This window comes from Colias croceus, chromosome 2 (genome assembly GCF_905220415.1).
Source record: "Colias croceus chromosome 2, ilColCroc2.1".
Classification (NCBI taxonomy): Eukaryota; Metazoa; Arthropoda; class Insecta; order Lepidoptera; family Pieridae; genus Colias; species Colias croceus.
The window spans coordinates 9,526,914-9,547,832 of NC_059538.1; the positions used below are offsets into that span (position 1 = coordinate 9,526,914).

At 38.0% G+C, this 20,919-nt stretch overlaps 1 protein-coding gene across 4 annotated transcripts in view; it reads left to right on the forward strand.

Moving 5' to 3' along the window:
• Nucleotides 1-14,580, forward strand: part of LOC123698483 (maternal protein pumilio) — a 90,992-nt gene extending 76,412 nt beyond the window's left edge. For all 4 annotated transcript variants that reach the window (XM_045645130.1, XM_045645145.1, XM_045645138.1 and 1 more), the window contains 9 exons: nt 3,924-4,443; nt 6,986-7,163; nt 8,867-8,967; nt 10,996-11,185; nt 12,099-12,267; nt 12,636-12,794; nt 13,143-13,337; nt 13,771-13,976; nt 14,218-14,580. In XM_045645130.1, coding sequence (XP_045501086.1) covers nt 3,924-4,443; nt 6,986-7,163; nt 8,867-8,967; nt 10,996-11,185; nt 12,099-12,267; nt 12,636-12,794; nt 13,143-13,337; nt 13,771-13,976; nt 14,218-14,449 — 1,950 coding nt within the window. In that variant the 3' untranslated portion in view covers nt 14,450-14,580. The remainder of the gene's footprint in view (nt 1-3,923; nt 4,444-6,985; nt 7,164-8,866; nt 8,968-10,995; nt 11,186-12,098; nt 12,268-12,635; nt 12,795-13,142; nt 13,338-13,770; nt 13,977-14,217) is intronic.
• The last annotated feature ends 6,339 nt before the right edge of the window (nt 14,581-20,919 follow it).

Genomic DNA, 20,919 nt, shown 5'->3' on the forward strand with positions numbered 1-20,919 from the left:
TATGTAAATAATGCCGGCGTTGATACCCAAATACCACCAGCGTTAGAAATCTGATCCATATAATCCATGCGCTTCGCGCTATATCCGAACATGCCTTTTTACTATTCCAAGCTGTCTTTCGAAATACCACTTAAGTCTCATCGGACCGTGTTTATCCCTATAACGTCCGTTTAGGACTATGGAGTCAAACAATGAAAGATGTTTGATACAAAATATACAAGTTAATTTATTATAAATATTGATTTTATGAAGGGTGAAATATAAGGGTGTGATAGCGAGGTGCGGCTCTGGAGTCGTTGAAGCGGTGACGGCCGTAGTCTTTTACGATAGGGGTGTGCCGCGGCTGGGCGCGCCGCTAATTTTGATAAAAGCATCGTCCGACCGCACCCGTACTACCTCAGAAACAACTTTTCTCCCAAATACCAATACGCTCCATGAAAATATTTATTCACATCTACCTTTCTATAACTATGTTATTTCTTTTTAATTCATCGATACATTTTATTCTTCAATAGCGTAGCAACCTAAATCAAATGTTTATTTTTATACAATACCTCAATTTAATAAAATGAATCCTCACCTTTTATTTTTTATTTTTATTGAACATGTAGGTAATGGAATTCGAATGCTATCTCATTTTAATTTATAAAATTTATAGAGTTATTATATTTTGTGATTAGGAGTATATAAGTACCCTCTTGTGTTATTTGTTATGTATTTTTATAAACTCCTCTTTTACAAAAAACTAATATATACAATAGTGCTAGGTATATTGTTTTAGTTTAATGATTATTCTTATAGGTACTTACCTTAATTAAGATTAGCTTACTTATGCAAAAGCTGAAAACGTCCCTGAAAGCTTTTTAATGTTTGTGTAAATATACTGTATGAACCTCCATGGGATTCAAATAAATATGAAGTTTTGATAGACAGTATATCGAGTATTTTGATCATCCATATTAAATGTGAAAAATGTTTGTAGGTAGTAGGCACACGTTTTATGTAAGTAATAATAACTTACGTTCATAATTTCGTTTATACTTTATAGTTTTGACTAGAAAATATAGTTAATAGTTTCAAAAAATGATAGTGTGTCAATCTCCCAACTTTAGCTTTATTTCATTATGGGAAAACAAACAGGATACAGTTATGATGTAACTTCATCGTAAGGTTTAAATAGTACCTATTGGTAAGGAAAGTAGTAGAGTAATTGTGAACTATTGTAATTAAAATATACATTATTAGTAGATTCGTCAATTTTAATATTAAGTTTTAATTCTGGCAGGGCGTGGGCGACGAAGGCGTGGCTTTGCTCCGCCCAACTTGTGCCCGCCCTCGCCCTTTGCCACCTTTTCGCGAAAATCTAGAGGCTTTCTAAAGTGAAGGTAGCAGGAGGTATCCAATCAAATGCCGTAATTAGAACTTCTTTTCATTTGAAATGTTAAAAAATAGTTACCTTTCTTATTTCTAAAATTGGTTGCGTTATAAAGGGGAAGGCAGAAGCGTGATGAAATTACCACTTTATTGTTTTACTCGCGAATGTAAAAAAAAATGTTTTTTGTGAAAATTGATTACATTTGGGCTTAGATGACAAAAGAGATGAGCAGCCTGCGGGGCAGATAAACTTGTTACGGCAAGATACACGACAACCACGGTCGAAGACGCCGGAACACGAAAATGTTGGATATCCCTCTAATCTTATTTTGACTTCCGTCGTCCCCGTCGACATCAATTTACTCAACAAAGCTAATTTTGTACGAAATCGTTTTTAAAATATCCCTTAATACAACACATTTAAACAAAATTTTAATTTCAACAGAGTAAAATTGTTTTTTTTAAGAAAGTTAATAGTGAAACGTCCGATTCGCACGTAGCAGGAGCATTTCTTCTACCGCTAAAAGGTTCTTGTTGACGGAGCGTTCGATTCAAGAGGCACGGCGACATTCTCGTTCTTGTAATTGATTGCTTTGTCACGTAATTTGTTTGCCGACGCCTGGAAAGTGCTATTCTCGCGGGAACACAGAGTAGCGCGTCCTCTCGTCATCAGCCTTGTAAATAATAAATGCCATCCAACGCGAACGATGCTCGTACAATGTAGCACTCCTCACCTTCTCGTTTCGTGACTCGACAAATACACATTTAATTACTGTGCTAATTAATGGTCCTCTATACGACTATGCGCTATCATGAAATTGCTTCATTATTGATAATCCAAGATACCCTTTTTCGGTTGTTTGATTTTTCGTGTTTAATATCTTTATCAAATCGTTTAATGAATAAAAAAACAATTATATAAAAGAAATTTTGTAGTATACATCGCAAAAAGTTTTGCTAATCGATTATAAATAAGGCTATTCTTAATTTTTCCCAAAGCATGGCATATCGCGGATATTTGTAGCTTTGTTCAGGTTAACTGAGCAGATCCGAGCACGTGTTTTCTCACTAATAACCCTGTAATTGGTATTGGAGCTCGCCGCAGCCGTAGCCGGATTACTGAACGTCTAATTGAATGCGAGGCGCTTCCTTGCTTCCTTGCTGCGACAGAAACGACTTAATTTTGTTGCGGTCAAGTTGCTCTGTGCACGTGCTAGCTTCGCACCCGCACGCCTCTTAATTACAACATCCCGATGAATTAAATTGCTATGGAATCCGGAGCCGAAGCTAGAGATCAAAGGCGACACCCCGACCGAATGAGACTTTGGATTTACCCGCCGCAAAGTTACGACGTTAGATAATCATTCCGTGTCAATTAGCTAATGAAAAATAAAATAGGCACCCGGAATGTAGTAGCTTCGTAATTAAAATTACGACGGTCGTGCCTGGCGTCTGTTTGAAAATTTTAATGTATTCAACTTTTTGACGAGTGTAATAATGTTTTAATATTATGAATTTAATCGAAATATAAATCACCAAAACGCTGAGCGTTAAATTTACTAATAATTGTACCTTGTTTATTCTCTAGGGAAATTTTAAAAACTACTTTTCGTGTTGGAAGTAGTTTATGATTTCCGTACAAAAATAAACACATTGATACGTTGCAGAAAGAGGATTAAATTAGCTACGTTAAACAAATATTATCGGCAAGTGTAATTTTGTGAATTCATCGATACAAGATGGCGCCCAGGTGGTAGGCAATAGAAGCAATGGCACGAACGATGTTTGTATGGCCAATGTTTCATAGTGTTTACTAGATCGCGCAGAGCTGGAACCGAGCCAACTAATCTCTTCCCAACAGGTAAACCAAACTCACTCGTTCTAGATGACATCACACTTGCATTCACTACTTCAACGCATCGTGATTCGTGAATCATCTCGCTCAAACTTCACACAGAAAATAATTGTATTGCAATGTAATTAATTTATTAACTGTTCTCTTGAATACCAATATCCACAAAATCTCATTATTTTAAGAATATTGAGAAACCACGGCGTGCATGTATTTCCTACATTGCATCGACTTATATCACCGTTATTTACGCTTACAATTTTTCATCCCATCTTATGCACAAACTTGTGTAGAGATAACCTTTTTTATTTGCGGAAAGCCAGACAAGATAATACCGTAAGCCGGTAGAGGCATATGCGTCGGACAGCAGCGTGCCTTGTTATTAAGTTTTTAAACGATTGTGTTAATTAGCGCGTTTCACGGCGGCCGGCCCTCGAGCAAAATATGCTGTATTGAATAAAAAGTAATAAATGATACGTTTCTTTATTAATTAAATTAAACGCTTACCGCTAGTTTTAAACGGTACGCTTATTAGAAACCTTTATTTATATCTTTAATATAGTTCGGTCTATAAAACATAAGTATTTTCTGCAAAATGTTGGCACGAACTTAACGAGTATAAAAGTTATCACACGTAAACGCTTATATAGGAGATATTACTAGTAAGCATAAAAAAATGTAATTTCGTTTGTTGCAGCAATTATTCCGATCGCAACAAGCGGCGGCGGCCGGCGGGCAGGCGGCGGCGGCGCAGCTGCAGCTGCTCCAGCAGCAGCAGCAGCAACAGTTCCAACTGCAGCAGCAGCTCGCCGCGCAGCAGGCGTTCACGCAGGCGCCGTACGTGATCAACGCCGGGCAAGAGGGCGCGCCGTACGTGAGCGCGCTGATCGCCGGCGTGCCGCCGTACTACGGCGTGGCGGCGCCGTGGGGCGTGTACCCCGGGCTGGTCGCGCAGCCGGCGCAGCAGCAGGCGCAACAGCCGCGCCGGCCGCTCACGCCGGCGGGCGGCGAGCAGCAGGTGAACGGGCAGGGCCAGTACGTGATCCCGTACTACGACCCCGGCTCGCTGGTGATGGGCGCGCGCAACGGCACGCCGCTGCGGCTCGTGTCGCCGGGCGGCGTGCTGGCGCCGCGCCAGTACCCCGCGCACCCCGCGCACCCCGCCGCCACGCCCGCGCCGCACCAGCCGCCGCAGCCGCAGCCGCAGCCGCAGCCCGGTCAGTACTCCACTACCCGCGTTCAATTATACTCTCGACCTCCACTTATGGTAACATTTTTATATTTCATGAAGTCATTAATCAATTTATTGCGGTTACGTATACTCATGATAATAAATGTTTATCGTAAGTGAATAAATTAGTGAACGAGCGTTGTTTGAATCACGGTCTTTATTTCTTGTATTATTAACAACTTTTAAATTTTAAATTACAAATATTGCGGATTTTACCATTGCCCTTGTACAATATAATAAATACTAATTGAACAATATAACAATAGTACTAGATAGGGAGGCGAGGTAGCTAAATGGCGTAATTCAACGGCGTCGTCGAGACTTATCAAAATCGAAAGATAAAATAATTTCGAAAAGAAAAGCTTCTATGCTAAAAACCATTTTAGCGGTGGGTTGGTACACGCCATGTACGGATTTTCAAAAATGTAAAAAAAACCAGTTACTTGGGCATTCTCTACTACGTATGCCCCAAGTGCCTCTGATAACAACGGTATACTAATCTGCCGGTTTGCGTGGTGGGGCTAGGCATATAAATTAGTCAAAAATGCACAAAAAAAAATTTACTCGAGCGCGTCAGATTTTCGGAAGGGGTGTTAAGTAGGCCCCAAAAAAGCTCCCCTTAAAAAAACTGACGATTACGGCATGACGATAAGTTACGATGAATTTTTGAAAATGCAGAAAAAAAAAGTCCTTTTGAAATACTCGAGCGCGTCAGATTTTCATAGTGGAAGTTTATCTCGGTATCCTGAAAGCATATTTTCTTAATCTGACAAAAATGTTGGTGGGTTCTCTTAACCTGACCGAAAAAGGTTTGTGGGTTTCTTTTTTTTAATCATCGTTATTTCATATCAATTTTTCTTAACACCCTCAGTTTTCGAGATATACTCAAAAAACCGGGAGTTTGAGTTTCTTGATGCTTCAAGTAAAAAAAGTTTTAACCTTGGACAAAAATTAAAAGAGACCTTTTTTGTAAAATAAAATTATCTTTTTTGTTTATTTAAACTATTTTTTTTTTGGAAAAAGTAAAGTTCGCGACTCATATGCTACAACGCGTTTTTCAGAAGACGAAATGGCTCCTCCAGACTTCCGGTCATGCGGAAACCGGCAGATTTTGTATTTTTAGTAATTTTTAGATTATATTCTTCAAAATAGAAATAAAAAAAATCGCGCTCGAGAATGCCGGATTAACGTTTTTTTTTACAAGTTCGCGACCCTATAACTCGGCGGCGTCAAGGACTTATGGTCAGATTAGTTAAAATTAGCCTTAAAACACTAAAATCAACCCCCAATATCTTAATCTGACGCGCTCGAGTATTTCAGACTATCGTTTTTTTTTACTAATCTGATCGTCTATCCTAGGCGCGCGTCACTACATATAGAGCTAAATAGTTAACAAGGTTGTTCTATTAGGTCTAAGGTATCTCTCATATCTTAAACTGCCACGCTCGAGTATTACAGAAAATTACCCTCTTCGCCTCCCTATCTATACATTAGTACAATATGATGTCATATTTATTTTATTAAATTTAAATCCATGGTTTCGGTCTGATAATTGACATTGACTCATTTAATATCGTTTATTAATAGAGGTAAATTAACAATGCATCAATCATTAATATACCGAAGTTCATTAAAATTAAATTAACCGATTCACTAAATTTATTTAAATAACACACCTTATCACAAGCCTATAATTCTTGTAAATTTTAAGTTTTTTTTTTTAATAAAAGTGTAACTTTTGTATATAAAAGCACACACATTTCGGGAACATAAAAATAGTAAAATGATAAAATAATATCCTTACACAAAATAGTTTGATTAAACTTCTGTGAATTATTGTACATAAAAAAAATTTTCTCCATTTACATATGTAGATTAGTATTTTAGTATTCGTATGTATAACGTAATGATTCTTTGTCACGCTTTATTTTAGAATGCGATGAAATTTACACAAAAAATATGCATAATATTTATAAATATATATAGACTTGCAAAAAATATAAACAAATTAACACTTATGGTATAATTTTTTCTAACAATGATTTTAATTTGTTATTTGAGTGGTTTGTTTATATTTTCGGGCAGTGTTTAGAATTACAATTGTGTTTAAACATTAATTTACATTAAAGTAGAGACTCTTTCTATGTGCATCGATGTTTTTGCTATATCCTATTGTATATAAACATCGTCATTAGGAATTTGTATATAAAGATGTAGTTATGGGCGAGAACGGGGTGATTGTTGAAAATTGCCGCATGCAACATCATGAATTTTTATTCGATATTACTAATGCAGTATACTTATGGCGGTAGTTCGACACTTTCGCATATTGAACAGGAATAGTTGTACATTTTCGCTGCGGAATTTAACGCGGGGTCCCGGCTTAAACGGGACCAAACGTGCCGGCCGCTAGCACCCCGGTAATTCTCGAAACGCGTAGCTGCCACGTAAAGACCCGCGACGGTTGGTCTGTGGGGGCGCGCGGGCGGCAGGCGGCAGGCGAGTGCAGCGCGCAGGTGTGGTTGCAGGCGGCGTGGCGGCGCGGCGCGACTCGCTGGAGTTCGGCGCCGGGCCCGCGGCCGCGCTGCAGGACTACGCGCGCAAGTGGGGGCCCTCGCCGCTCTCCCCGCCGCTCGCCGCCGCGCTCGGGCCCGTCGGCCTGCGCCCCGTCTCCGCCGCGCCCGGCGCCGAGACCGCCAAGTACAGGTACGCGACCGCCGCACACCGCACCACTACACACCACACACTCGCACTCATACATGCACATCAAGTACTCGATGTGATCTTATCACACTCACACGCATAACACACATCTACACATGACTTCACACACACACACACACACACACACATGACTTCACACACACACACACACACACACACACACACACACACACACACACACACACACATTGACACTGCTCCCATATAATCGGCCAGTCGGGATAGAGTTGGATAGGGTCAGGGTTAGGAGAAAGACTTGTTCAACTTGGGTTATATGATCCTCTACCCATGTTCCAACTGCATTTATCGCGATGAAAGATACTTTCGCCAGCTCTGCATTGTACCACGAAAATAGCAATATATCAGCTGTCATCACGATTCACACGTTGAGGAAACAATTTAATATTTATTTCAGAAGCTAACACACAATTATTTAGATTCATATTGGTTTTCATTGTCACACTACTGATAAAAGACCTGTCTTTCTTTAGTCCAGTCTATTTTTCATAACATTGGTCTAGTTCTCTAAATAGAAAACTGGTTCCATATTTCAATGTGACATCACCTCCCCCTAGCTCTATTCCGAAGCCCAATGTAATAGTCGGGTATCTATGTACTTCTACTTTATGCCCACAAATTCTCAATAGCTAAAACATGGCCGACTAAATTATATTTCAGCTGATCAACATTTTAGTCTACATTGATTATTTGAGTTTTGGAACCATTATATTAAGAATAAACTAAAGAAAACTAACATGAATCATCGCGAAGGGTTTTATTCCACACGCGTTAAACTTGAAAACCACGGCAAGCATTTTTGGTCATACCGGATGAAGTTTTATGTATTACTAGCTTCCGCATACGACTTTGTACGTGCATCCCCGTTTTTCCCCGTTCCCGCAAGAATTTCGGGAAATCCTTTCTTAGGGGACGCCTACGGTATGACATCTACCTGCATGCCAAATTTCAGCCCGATACGTCCAGTGGTTTGGGCTGTGCGTTGATAGATCACTATATCAGTCACCTTTGAGTTTTATATATATAGATTTTCTTGTGTCTTATCTAATTTGTATGATGAATGTTAACAAATATCAGCGTGATGGGCCAAAATTTAAGACATTAGCGATGCCACGAAATGTAGCATGATAAAAACCAATTTTATACGAAGTGAAATCTAACGTTAATTAAAAATTTGTGCTGGCACTTGATTTGTGGAAATGAATGCCAATTTCACATTCAAAATTTTGTAAATTTCTTTTCTTTCCGAAGTTTTATTTTGTTACAGTTTCATTTCCGCTATAGTTAGTTAAGTTTTACTTTTCCACGAACTCTAGATGATCTCATCTTAAGTTTTAATATTGCATGTACATATTTCATTAAATTCTATTACACCTCTCATAATGGATTAAATTATAAGCATAATTCACGATGAGATTTGTAAGCGCGCGATAATCAACCAAAATTACATAAGACGGTGTGGTGCGGTGTCGGCTTCCGCCACTGTTTATACATTGTATATAGCTTTGTATATTTTGTCTGTGTTCTAGCTCGGCTGCAGCGGCATGTAAAAATGTACCGATATCATTTTTAGCATGCTCATCCTGTATCTTTAAATCGATAGAAACGTGCTTTGTTTCCGATACGTGATGTAGATTGATTTTAAAATTGTATTATTTACATTGCAGAGCCGTCAGCAGTTTAGCACAAGGTTTAACGTCAAATGGCGGAATGTTCGGATCATCATCTTCGCTATTGAGCAAACTGAGCGGCGTCGGCACCATCTCAGGTTGGTACGGGCCAGGCGAGCCTCACATGCCTGTTGACACTTTGTCACAGACATTACGTCGACAGAAGTAGTTCACGCCTACCTCTAAACGTTTATAATATTGTATTTTCCCCACCGTGTGAAATAGGTATTTTCCATATACATAAATATATTTTTCACAAGTAATGTGAGTCATTACGCGCCACTAGATCTAAACTTGCAGTTCAATACTTGCATCACATTAAGGCTGACTTACGTAAACACGATAGATTTGTATCAATCATAATTTTATGCGCCACATAGCAATGGGTGCAAGCGGTTTACTTTTCTTTTAATAATGTGTACTTACTTGTTAGTATGTATGGAAGACTATAAGATAAACATTAGATTTATAAATATTTTCAATTTGCATTATTCTCGGTAAAATACGGATACACCATTGGTAATAACCAATTAATATAAGGTATTTATTCTGAGTAACTTAATTACTATGGATTAGCCTATTATTTTTATAATAATACTAGCTGTGCCACGCGGTTTCACCCGCATTGCTCCGCTTCTGTTGTTCTTAGGATACTGATATATAGCCTAACCTTCCTCGATAAATGGGCTTTAAAACACCGAAATAATTTTTCTAATTGGACCAGTATTTCTTGAGATTAGCGCGTTCAAATAAACAAACTCTTCGCTTTATACTATTAGTATAGATTGATATACACTTCTAATGATTCAACTTTAATCGAAACTTACGTACATACTATATTTTATGACGTTTTGAAAATAAAATTATTCTTACACTTATTTACACAATTACATAAAATCAGCGACACAATATGTTCTCTGTTATATAATAATATTTAAATAACAAATTTAGTTTCTTATAATAAATAATTCATAATATAAAAATGCACACAAATTATAAATTAATATCAATTTTTATAGTTAACTAACAATACATTTACTGATAATTTTGTTAACGTTTGCACGCTCATAACAAAGAAATAAAATTGTATCCAAAATGATCTGTTGAAAAGGTAACCAGACCAATTAGCACAAGAAATTGTGAGTTTGGATAACAATGAAGCATAATCTTTTGATTAAAAATGCTTTCTTGCACTTTCCAACAATTTATTGAAGCTAAAAATTTGTTCTATTCTTAAAAATTCTATTGTGATAACTCTGTTATTAAATATTATTTATTTGATAAACCAGGACCCGTATTCAACAGTACATTTTACAGTGCTTAAGCTTAGTAGTTGCAATTAGTGATAATGATAAATGTGAAGCAGTTAATCACAGATAAGTTTAGATCAAAAAACTTTATAAATAATCGGTCAATTAATCAATTTTAAAATTTAAATGATCTTCCAAATTGCTTAGTACGAGTCTGATGTGATATAAAAAAAATAATTTGAATTCTGTTTCTAAAAACACGATTTTATTGTTCAGCTTACAGTTTCAAGTATAACTCAAATTTATCTTTCATTCTATGTTTATAAATAAAACCTATGACACCAATTTTTTATGGGTCAAATGCTTATTGGCTTCTTTTTCCACTGTAATCTACACCTGAATCGGTTTAACAGCAGACCGACGAGTGCATAATAAAGTTAGGATTAAAGAGTGATTATTGGCGCAGCGATAAGTAACAGGTTAGATTCAGATAAAACCCACACCGGGTTTTTCTTGTCATAATTATTATATATGTATGTATTCACAAAACAACAGTTATTTTTATTGGATGTCTAGTTTCCATATGACAAGCTATGCTCAGTTTTTCTCTATTGTCAGTAGAGAATAATGAAAAAATCGGACTATGCATTAAAAATGTAATCTATATGTCGCCGTCATCGGATTGAATGTACAATTTGATTGAATGAATAAGCCGAAGGTTGAAGCGTCAGTCAACGTCTATCTATTTAGTGGATTGTAACAGCCTTTTGAACAGTGTACATGACTGAAAATTATTTTTTTCCAAACGTCCATAACAAGACGGTTGCGAGTCGTGTGAAATGTGCGGCGACATTGACGGCGTGGCGTGCGTTTCAGAGCTGGTGGGCGGCGGCGTGGGCGTGGGGTCGGTGGGCGTGGGCTCGGTGGGCGCGCTGGTGGGCGACAAGCCGGCCGCGGGCCGCTCGCGCCTGCTCGAGGACTTCCGCAACAACCGCATCCCCAACCTGCAGCTGCGCGAGCTCGCCAACCACATCGTCGAGTTCTCGCAGGACCAGCACGGATCCAGGTAACTTATTATAATAGTAACATGTAGGAAATGTTACATTTTAACAATTCATGTCCACAGCAGGCGGTCTTATCGCTCGAATGTACTTAACTTATAAACTACTTACTAACATAGCCACTTGCGTATCAACTGAATATCCTTTACGCATATTTTATATGTGTAAAATTGTACAATATTTATTGCTATCAATTTTTTAATAAAAGCTTAAATTTTTTCGTTCATTAAATAATCTCTGATGTCATGTAATATTTTTTGTCCTATTAAAAATTCTGCACCTCTGCAGGGGCCTTAACTTAGAGAAAGTTGAGAATAAATATACTCAATTCCGCACGTAAAATGTAAAAGATGAGATATACAGGTTGACCCGCATGTGGTGTACTATGCTCAATAGAACTTGAGATTGTGGTATGTGCTGGCTACGCGAAGCTAAGAATGTAAACACACAAATCAAATCAACAAGGTTTTACCACGTTTTTTTAGTTTACGTTTATTTTTTAACGTTATCAGCATATGGAGAACTATACGTTCTTTTATAAATCTGTGACAGCCAGTATAATTATTAATTGTATAATATATTATATTTATTTATTTATCTTTCGAGGCATTGTAGAAGAATAATTTATACATATTTTTTATTTCCTTTGCGAGTATATTGAATGAGCATATATTTATATAAGAGCCTAGGAATTACTTGTGAATTATAAACAGTCATCAGGATTACGATTATTATTTAATGACTTATTAAAAAAGCCTATTAATTATGATAAACAAATGACTTTGTATTTATTTGGGCAAAGCACAATTCCAAATGACTGTTCAAATATTTGAAATGCAAATTATCAAAAAATTTGCGAAAATGACTATTCATTATTCATACCTTCTTTACTCAGCAACAAAATATTGATAATTCCAGATTTATACAACAAAAGTTGGAGCGTGCCACAAATCAGGAAAAGCAAATGGTGTTCAATGAGATAATTAACGCGGCGTACAGTCTAATGACGGACGTGTTTGGAAATTATGTGATACAAAAGTTCTTTGAGTTTGGCACGCCCGAACAGAAGACGACGTTGGCGCAAAAGGTATGTATATCGGCCATACTAGTATGTACTAAGAGCATGACACCTATAATTAATACAATCTCAAACAATAAGTTCATGGACATTTAAATTCTTTGTTTGTTTTTTTTTTACTCATAAATATTCTTAAAAAATGCTTATATGCATATTCATAAGGTTATGAATTATTTTTTAAACAAATAATAAAAAATTCATAATTATTTTAAGATTTTCTGGATAGCTATTCGTTCATGCTTTTTCAAGTAAATGGTTATGCACAAAAATATCACGCACAATGACAGTGAATTAATTCACGTTTGATTGATGTACATACATTATACAACATAGGTGGGTAATTATTGACCCATAAATGAATGTCGTTGGTTGTCCAGGTGCGAGGGCACGTGCTGGCGCTGGCGCTGCAGATGTACGGGTGCCGCGTGATACAGAAGGCGCTGGAGTCGATCCCGCCCGAGCAGCAGCAGGAGGTGGTGCGCGAGCTCGACGGACACGTGCTCAAGTGCGTCAAGGACCAGAACGGGAACCACGTGGTGAGTGTGTACGACACAATATGAAATCATTCTACATATTAATGTTTCTTTTTTTTACAATTGATTGTATGATACTTATGGTAGATCAGATAGATAGATTCTATCTATCAACAAAACAGAGTTTATTTATAACTAGTTTTCCGCCCGCTGCTTCATCGGCTTTGTCTAAAACCTAATAAATTATATACTAAAAGTCTAAAACCTTCCTGTAGAATCACGCTATCTATTAAAAAAACGTTGCGTAGTTTTAAAGATTTAAGCATAAATAGGGACAGAAAAAGCGACTTTGTTTTATACTTTGTAGTAATAAAAAGAGATGATTAAAAATAAGTAATGATCGATTCGCAGGTCCAAAAGTGCATCGAATGCGTGGAGCCGGGCGCGCTGCAGTTCATAATAAACGCGTTCGCGGGGCAAGTGTACGCGCTGTCGACGCACCCGTACGGCTGCCGCGTGATCCAGCGCATCCTCGAGCACTGCACGCCCGAGCAGACCGCGCCCGTGCTGGCCGAGCTGCACGCGCACACCGACCAGCTCATACAGGTACATACATATCTTGCAAATAATTAAGCGGGATCCACCTAGTGAAGTCTCGTCTAGCAAATGCATTGCTTTATTGCTCGCTCTGTGTGGACTCGTCTAATAAAAATATTGTTAACCGCAATTCCAGTATAAACCTGTGTAGATAGAAGGTCAATACAGAATACCTAATAGATGACCTAATAAGGCTTCTTATATTAACTCAAACATTTACTTACTCAGTTGGACTTTTTAGATACACTATTGAATCGTCATAACGTAGATTAAAATTTACCATAAACAACCGATTCGAAAATCTGATTTTATTCGAATCTCTTTAGCTATATTGTTTTTAACACATTTAATTAGCTTCACCAGTATGTTTGTTTGTAACCGACTCCATTGGATTCGCTTCAGATCCACTTTAAATTTATAAATGTATTGTTTGTGTGCGCAGGACCAGTACGGCAACTACGTGGTGCAGCACGTGCTGGAGCACGGCGCGGCGGAGGACCGCGCGCGGCTGGTGGCGGGGGTGCGCGGCAAGGTGCTGCAGCTGTCGCAGCACAAGTTCGCCTCCAACGTGGTCGAGAAGTGCGTCTCGCACGCCACGCGCAACGAGCGCGCGCTGCTCATCGACGAGCTGTGCGGCTTCAACGACAAGTGAGCGCTGCACCGTTGTTTGTCTTTATTGAGCATTTGTTATTGATATCTATGATACCTTGCATATACATAATGAGAGACTTTATTATTAAAGTTTTATTAGTCTAAAATCATAAAGTAGTATATTCCATTCTGGACTCAATAACAATACTTTTGTAAATAAATAGTAATTTATTTAATTTACATATTTCTTTAATGAAATAATGTTCAACATGATTAAAAACGTGAACGTTTATTGCAGCGCTCTCCACGTTATGATGAAAGATCAGTACGCGAACTACGTGGTGCAGAAAATGATAGACGTGGCGGAGCCGACGCAGCGCAAGGTGTTGATGCACAAGATCCGGCCGCACATCGGGTCGCTGCGCAAGTACACGTACGGCAAGCACATCATCGCCAAGCTGGAGAAGTTCTTCATGAAGGCGCCCGAGCTGGGCCCCATCGGCCCGCCGCCGCCCAACCCGGTCCTGTAGGGGCCCGCCCGCCCCCGCGCCCGCACCGCCCGCCCGCCCCGCGCCGCGCCCTACACCCGAGCGAACTAGTCGCTCTTAGTGTATCCTACTTGAGATTATTTATTACCTGTACATTCGAAACCAACACTTGCGTCGCTAGTGTTAATGAAATTTAATGTGATTCATGAAGCGCGTTCACGGAGAGTTGCACGGTAGCCCTCGTTATGACATTAGGATTAAATGAAACGAAGCTGTTCAATAAAATATATGTAATAGAAAAGTTAAGAGAAACGGCCCCACTGCACAAAACTGCTAGTGATCAGCCTATCGGTATTATTGGTGGAGCATAGTGAGTAGGGAGCCGAAGCGACGGCGCGGGTTCCCGCCTATTATAAATTTGTGAATATTGCGATTGTACATTTGTAACTATATAGGTCGTGGCGCGGGCCCCCGCCCGGCGCCTGTACATAGTAGCCAGACTGATGTACAGAACGATACGATTACTGTTACTGTTATGCCTAGTTGTACAGCGCGGAGCCGACCGGCGCTCGGCCGTCGCCTCGCCGCGCCGCACCGACTTAGCCTCTAAGTGTTCTAGTATTATTCCTTGTTCGTATGAATCTATGTATAAATATTTTGAACGTCTCTCATTCTCGTGTAATTTATGAATCGAAGGAAAGCAGAAGTCCGATGACTCCGTGCGTTTCCGTAATTTTAGCTCGTCGTAGATTTACTATTAGCTGGGCTAGGGGACCTTGAATCTTAAAGCGACGAACGGATGCCGCAGGCAGTTCTGGACAATCGGCACTATAGTCGTGATTTATTATTATCGTTTTTTAATGTTCGAGTCGAGCTCTCGTTTGAGTTGAATGAAACCGGCTTTAATCGTACATAGCTTATCGAATATTTTTTAGCGCCGGTGTGTATAGTTTGTCGATTATGATTTGTGAAAATGATATTTTTGTATATTTTTATGTAAGGTAACTTTAAGTTATTTAGTGGAAGCGCGTACCGACGTCGCTCGCGTCTGCGCGCAGTAGGTTATAGTGATGATTGTAAAGTCCTGTACTGATATTTGTAGTCCGAGGTCTGCCTTGCCGGTCGCACGTCACGAGCGTAGCGTAGCCTCATTCCCCCTTTGTAATTATTTTTTATAGGAAGCGTAGTTTCCTACGTCACCTCAGATTTTCTACGTCTAGATGTAATTGAAAATAAAATTATTGTATATGGCTGTACAAAAAGTTAACAAAATGATTTGTAAAACCTGTAATGTGATGGTCGGGGCGGGGCGCGCGGCGCCGGCCGCGGCCTCGCGCGCCTCGCCCTCTAGGTTGTACTAGATAACGTTTATATGATGATCCATCTGTTTAGACATTAATTAATAAAGCATTTCTGTAATAATATTACAAATTACGTGTAGTTTCATTCCTTCCGACACCCTCGACCAATGTAAATATGTTGTAACATGCATGATAACGTGCAATAACAATATTCATGATAATTATTGAACAACGTTACTTTGATATCCAATTCTGTGGATTTTTTTTGTAAACATAATATAACAAAGAAGAAAGGATAAAGTGAGATACACTTATCCATACTAATATTATAAATGCGAAAGTAACTCTGTCTGTCTGTTACTCAATCACGCCCAAACTACTGACCCAATTTGCATAAAATTTGGTATGGAGATATTTTGATACCCAAGAAAGGACATAGGCTACCTTTTATTGCGAAATATGTACCACGGGCGAAGCCGGGGCGGACCACTAGTATTATATAAATTGATCGCATATACCATATTTAGACAAAAAAAAACCGACCCGTTGAACATGAACAAGAATGCTCTCAGATCTACTGAATACCAAAATTTTCAAAAAAAAGTGTCAACGGTTACATACATAGGAGTTTAATTAGAAACACTGACATGAGTTTTAGTTACAGAGAGCAAAAACGCTTAAGTATTGGGCAAAAAAAATAGTACTTAGTGTAAAATCCGAATTAAGATCGACCTAATAGATAGGGAGGCGAAGAGGGGAATTTTCTGTAATACTCGAGCGTGGCAGTTTAAGATATGAGAGATACCTTAGACCTAATAGAACAACCTTGTTAACTATTTAGCTCTATATGTAGTGACGCGCGCCTAGGATAGACGATCAGATTAGTAAAAAAAAATCGATAATCTGAAATACTCGAGCGCGTCAGATTAAGATATTGGGGGTTGATTTTAGTGTTTTAAGACTAAATTTAACTAATCTGACCATAAGTCCTTGACGCCGCCGAGTTATAGGGTCGCGAACTTGTAAAAAAAAACGTTAATCCGGCATTCTCGAGCGCGATTGTTTTTATTTTTATTTTGAAGAATATAATCTAAAACTTACTAAAAATACAAAATCTGCCGGTTTCCGCATGACCGGAAGTCTGGAGGAGCCATTTCATCTTCCGAAAAACGCGTTGCAGCGTATAAGTCGCGAACTTTACTTTTCCCAAAAAAAAAGTTTAAATAAACAAAAAAGGTAATTTTATTTTACAAAAAAAGGTCTCTTTTCATTTTTGTCCAAAGTTAAAACTTTTTTTACTTGAAGCATCGTAAAAAGTCAAAGTCCCGGTTTTTTGTGTATATCTCGAAAACTGAGGGAGTTAAGAAAAATTGATATGAAATAACGATGATTAAAAAAAAGAAACCCACAAACCTTTTTCGGTCAGATTAAGAGAACCCACCAACATTTTTGTCAGATTAAGAAAATATGCTTTCAGGATACCGAGATAAACCTCCCCTATGAAAATCTGACGCGCTCGAGTATTTCAAAAGGACTCTTTTTTTCTGCATTTTCAAAAATTCATCATAACTTATCGTCATGTCGTAATCGTCAGTTTTTTTAAGGGGAGCTTCCTTGGGGCCTACTTAACACCCCTTCCGAAAATCTGACGCGCTCGAGTAAATTTTTTTTTTGTGCATTTTTGACGAATTTATATATGCCTAGCCCCACCACGCAAACTGGCAGATTAGTATACCGTTGTTATCAGAGGGACTTGGGGCATACGTAGTATGAATATCTGACGCGCTCGAGAATGCCCAAGTAACTGTTTTTTTTTTACATTTTTGAAAATCCGTACACGCCAAACCCACCGCTAAAATGGTTTGTACCATAGAAGCTTTTATTTTCGAAATTATTTTCTCTTTCGATTTTGATAAGTCTCGACGACGCCGTTGAATTACGCCATTTAGCTACCTCGCCTCCCTATCTATAAGTGTGTTGGTTTACAATAACACGACGGACAAGCATTCATTTTTTGAAATAATTTTCAATTTTCATAAGTACATACATATAAAAGTTCTTAGTATCTGTTTTAGGTGGATAATTTTCGTTTTCGAAATAGGTTGCGGGCGAAAATTGTTGATTGAATCACTGCACGAGCCGAGCGAACGAAGCGAGCGTTCGACTGTAACTGCTAGCGATTGCCATAATCGACTTTTTGTATGAATTTAAAATTATTGTTTGAAGTATGTAGTAAACTCGTTCAAATAAAACATTAAGATCGCAACGCATTGAGAGCTCTTTTTTCGCTCAATGAGCGTTTTCGAGCGTAACATACCTACCTTTATATTACACTAGCTTCCGTCCGCGCGGATGTCGGTCTTCGCGTGGATGGTTTATTTCTCCATTTTGAGTAACTCTGACAATGACATCTTATCTATTGGACCCAAATACGGCTAGGCCTATAATAATACGCAACGTGTGTTCGCGGTTCTACAGAACAACGTCTATGGATAAAACTGAAAAATTAAGATTAATTTTTTTCTACGTATTTTTCCAGGATAAAAAGTATCCTATTTTACGCCCAGGATAATAATTAATAAGGTATAATTATACCAAGTTTCATCGAAATCGAACCGTTAGTTTTCACGTGATGCCTTCACATACAGACAGACAGACAGACAGACAAAATTTTTTTTAATCACATATTTGGGTTTGGTATCGATCCAGTAACACCCCCTGCTATTTATTTTTTCAATACCTATTTTCAATGTACAGAATTGACCCTTCTACAGATTTATTATATGTATAGATTAGGATATACATTATACAAGTCGAATAAATTACACAGTTGCTGTCCATAATTCACAAAATCTTTTGAATTATGTTCTATATATACCCTTGAAGTAATTCCATTGATTGACTGCATATTGACCGCATCTACACTACTATCATAGGCTAATAATAATATACTACGTAATACGTATACAACTACTATCGTAATGAGGTTTTTGTTTTCTTAGGTACCTACCTTGGTACCTACCTAACAAATAAACTCAAAAACGACTAACTTGTTTTCAAATTATTTTTATGTCATTAGAAAGCTACCTCTTTTCCGAATAACATAGCATAGATTTCGTTTTAGGGTTCCGAACCTCAAAAGGAAAAAACGTGTCTGTCTGTCTGTCAAGCTGAAATTTATATCGAATACTCAAGACTGCGGTGCCTTGATGCTGTGAAATAATCAAATCAAGACAACGCTATCCAAAGATACAGCCGTAAAAACTGAAAATTTTCGCAAATTTCGACATTCGCATGGAAATCAAAACCTACAGGGTAGGTACTTGCTATGAACACACGAGTCTTGAAATTCGGTACGAAGCAACATCTTATTTATTAGCACAGATATAGGAATAATTGCGAAAAACATGAATTTTTAATAACATCACAAAAAAATATCTTTAATAATTTTAAACTTACAACAAGTACAATACAACCCCCTATACTCACGAACGAATGTATGCAAAAACTTAGGTCAATACCTTTATCTATACATGTAATAAATCTGTAGAAGGGTCAATTCTGTATGTACATTGAAAATATTGAAAAAATAAATACCAGGGGGTGTTACTGGATCGATACCAAACCCAAATATGTGATTAAAAAATTTTTTGTCTGTCTGTCTGTCTGTATGTGAAGGCATCACGTGAAAACTAACGGTTCACTTATATAATTGGTTCATTTACATGAAACTTGGTATAATTATACCTTATTAATTATTATCCTGGGCGTAAAATAGGATACTTTTTATCCTGGAAAAATACGTAGAAAAAAATTAATCTTAATTTTTCAGTTTTATCCATAGACGTTGTTCTGTAGAACCGCGAACACACGTTGCGTATTATTATAGGCCTAGCCGTATTTGGGTCCAATAGATATTTATAAGATATCATTGTTAGAGTTACTCAAAATGGAGAAATAAACCATCCACGCGAAGACCGACATCCGCGCGGACGGAGTCGCGGGCGGAAGCTAGTCCTTTAATAAAATTCATCTTCTATAACGACGCAATTAGAAGAAATAGCAATTTTTATAAAGCCGCATATTCTGAAATTCGCAACTACCTACAGGAGGCTCCCTTCCAGTGAACGCAGTCTTGAAATTTGGTTAAAAGCAATGTCTTACAGATACAGCACAGCTGAATCCACGACCAACTCCCGCATTCTGTTCCAATGCGAACTGCCGAAGCGGCGCCGGCCTTCGCGGCGTAGTCAGCCAGTTTACTGTACACGTTTGAAAACAATTTAAAATACTGTAGAGGTGAAGGAATGTTCAAACGCAACATTATATTATTTTTTTCCTGGCCTTTTACAATTTGTTGATATTGTTTTGTAATAAAGTAAATAAAAATAAATTCCGACTTTGTGGACCACCATTTTTCTAAGTCATCTGTGTCATACTATTTCAATACTGCTTTTAATCCATTATTCCGCATGAGGAGGTCTCCATGAGGAGACAAGGGGAAAAAATATCTACCTGTACTTTCGAATTCTCATCTGCACTCAGGTGGACAGCTTACAAGTGACAGCATAGTGCTGAATCTTATTATTTTATGCTCTTATATCGTTCTAGATAGGTCACCTGGTGGTTCAAATGACCCATAAATTTTTCAACATGGGCCTGTAGTCTAAAACATTCATGCACCCATCTTCGCAAATCTTCGTATATTATATTAATTATAATATAAGTAGGTAATAAGTAAAGAGCTAAATATTTGTCTAGACTCTAGTCTAGATGTACGAGCAGCGATTGTAACATCGCGCATTTGCGCGTGCATGTTCATGGACAGGACTTAGCCTTATTTTCATTGATCGTATGCAATAAATTTCTGAATATAAAATTCCCTTAAAATTCCAAAATCCATACCTACCCAAATTGTCCACAAAATACATAACTAATTAACAAATGAATTGAAACTTAAAAGTTATATATGCTGATCCAACATTAATTGATACCTATTATGCGTTAGATATATGTTAGGTACCTGTTTACAAATATTAGGTTTTAGGCAATGACCTAGATACGTTTCCCGATCTCTATTTTGGCAAGAAAAAACTCAGCTAAGTGCCCGAGTTTCACTTAGTCACGCACCATTCAGCGTCGTGGCTGGTCGTTCTTTTTATATGTATGTGGGGATGGTGTAAATGAAAAGCCAAATTCGCCCAATCGATT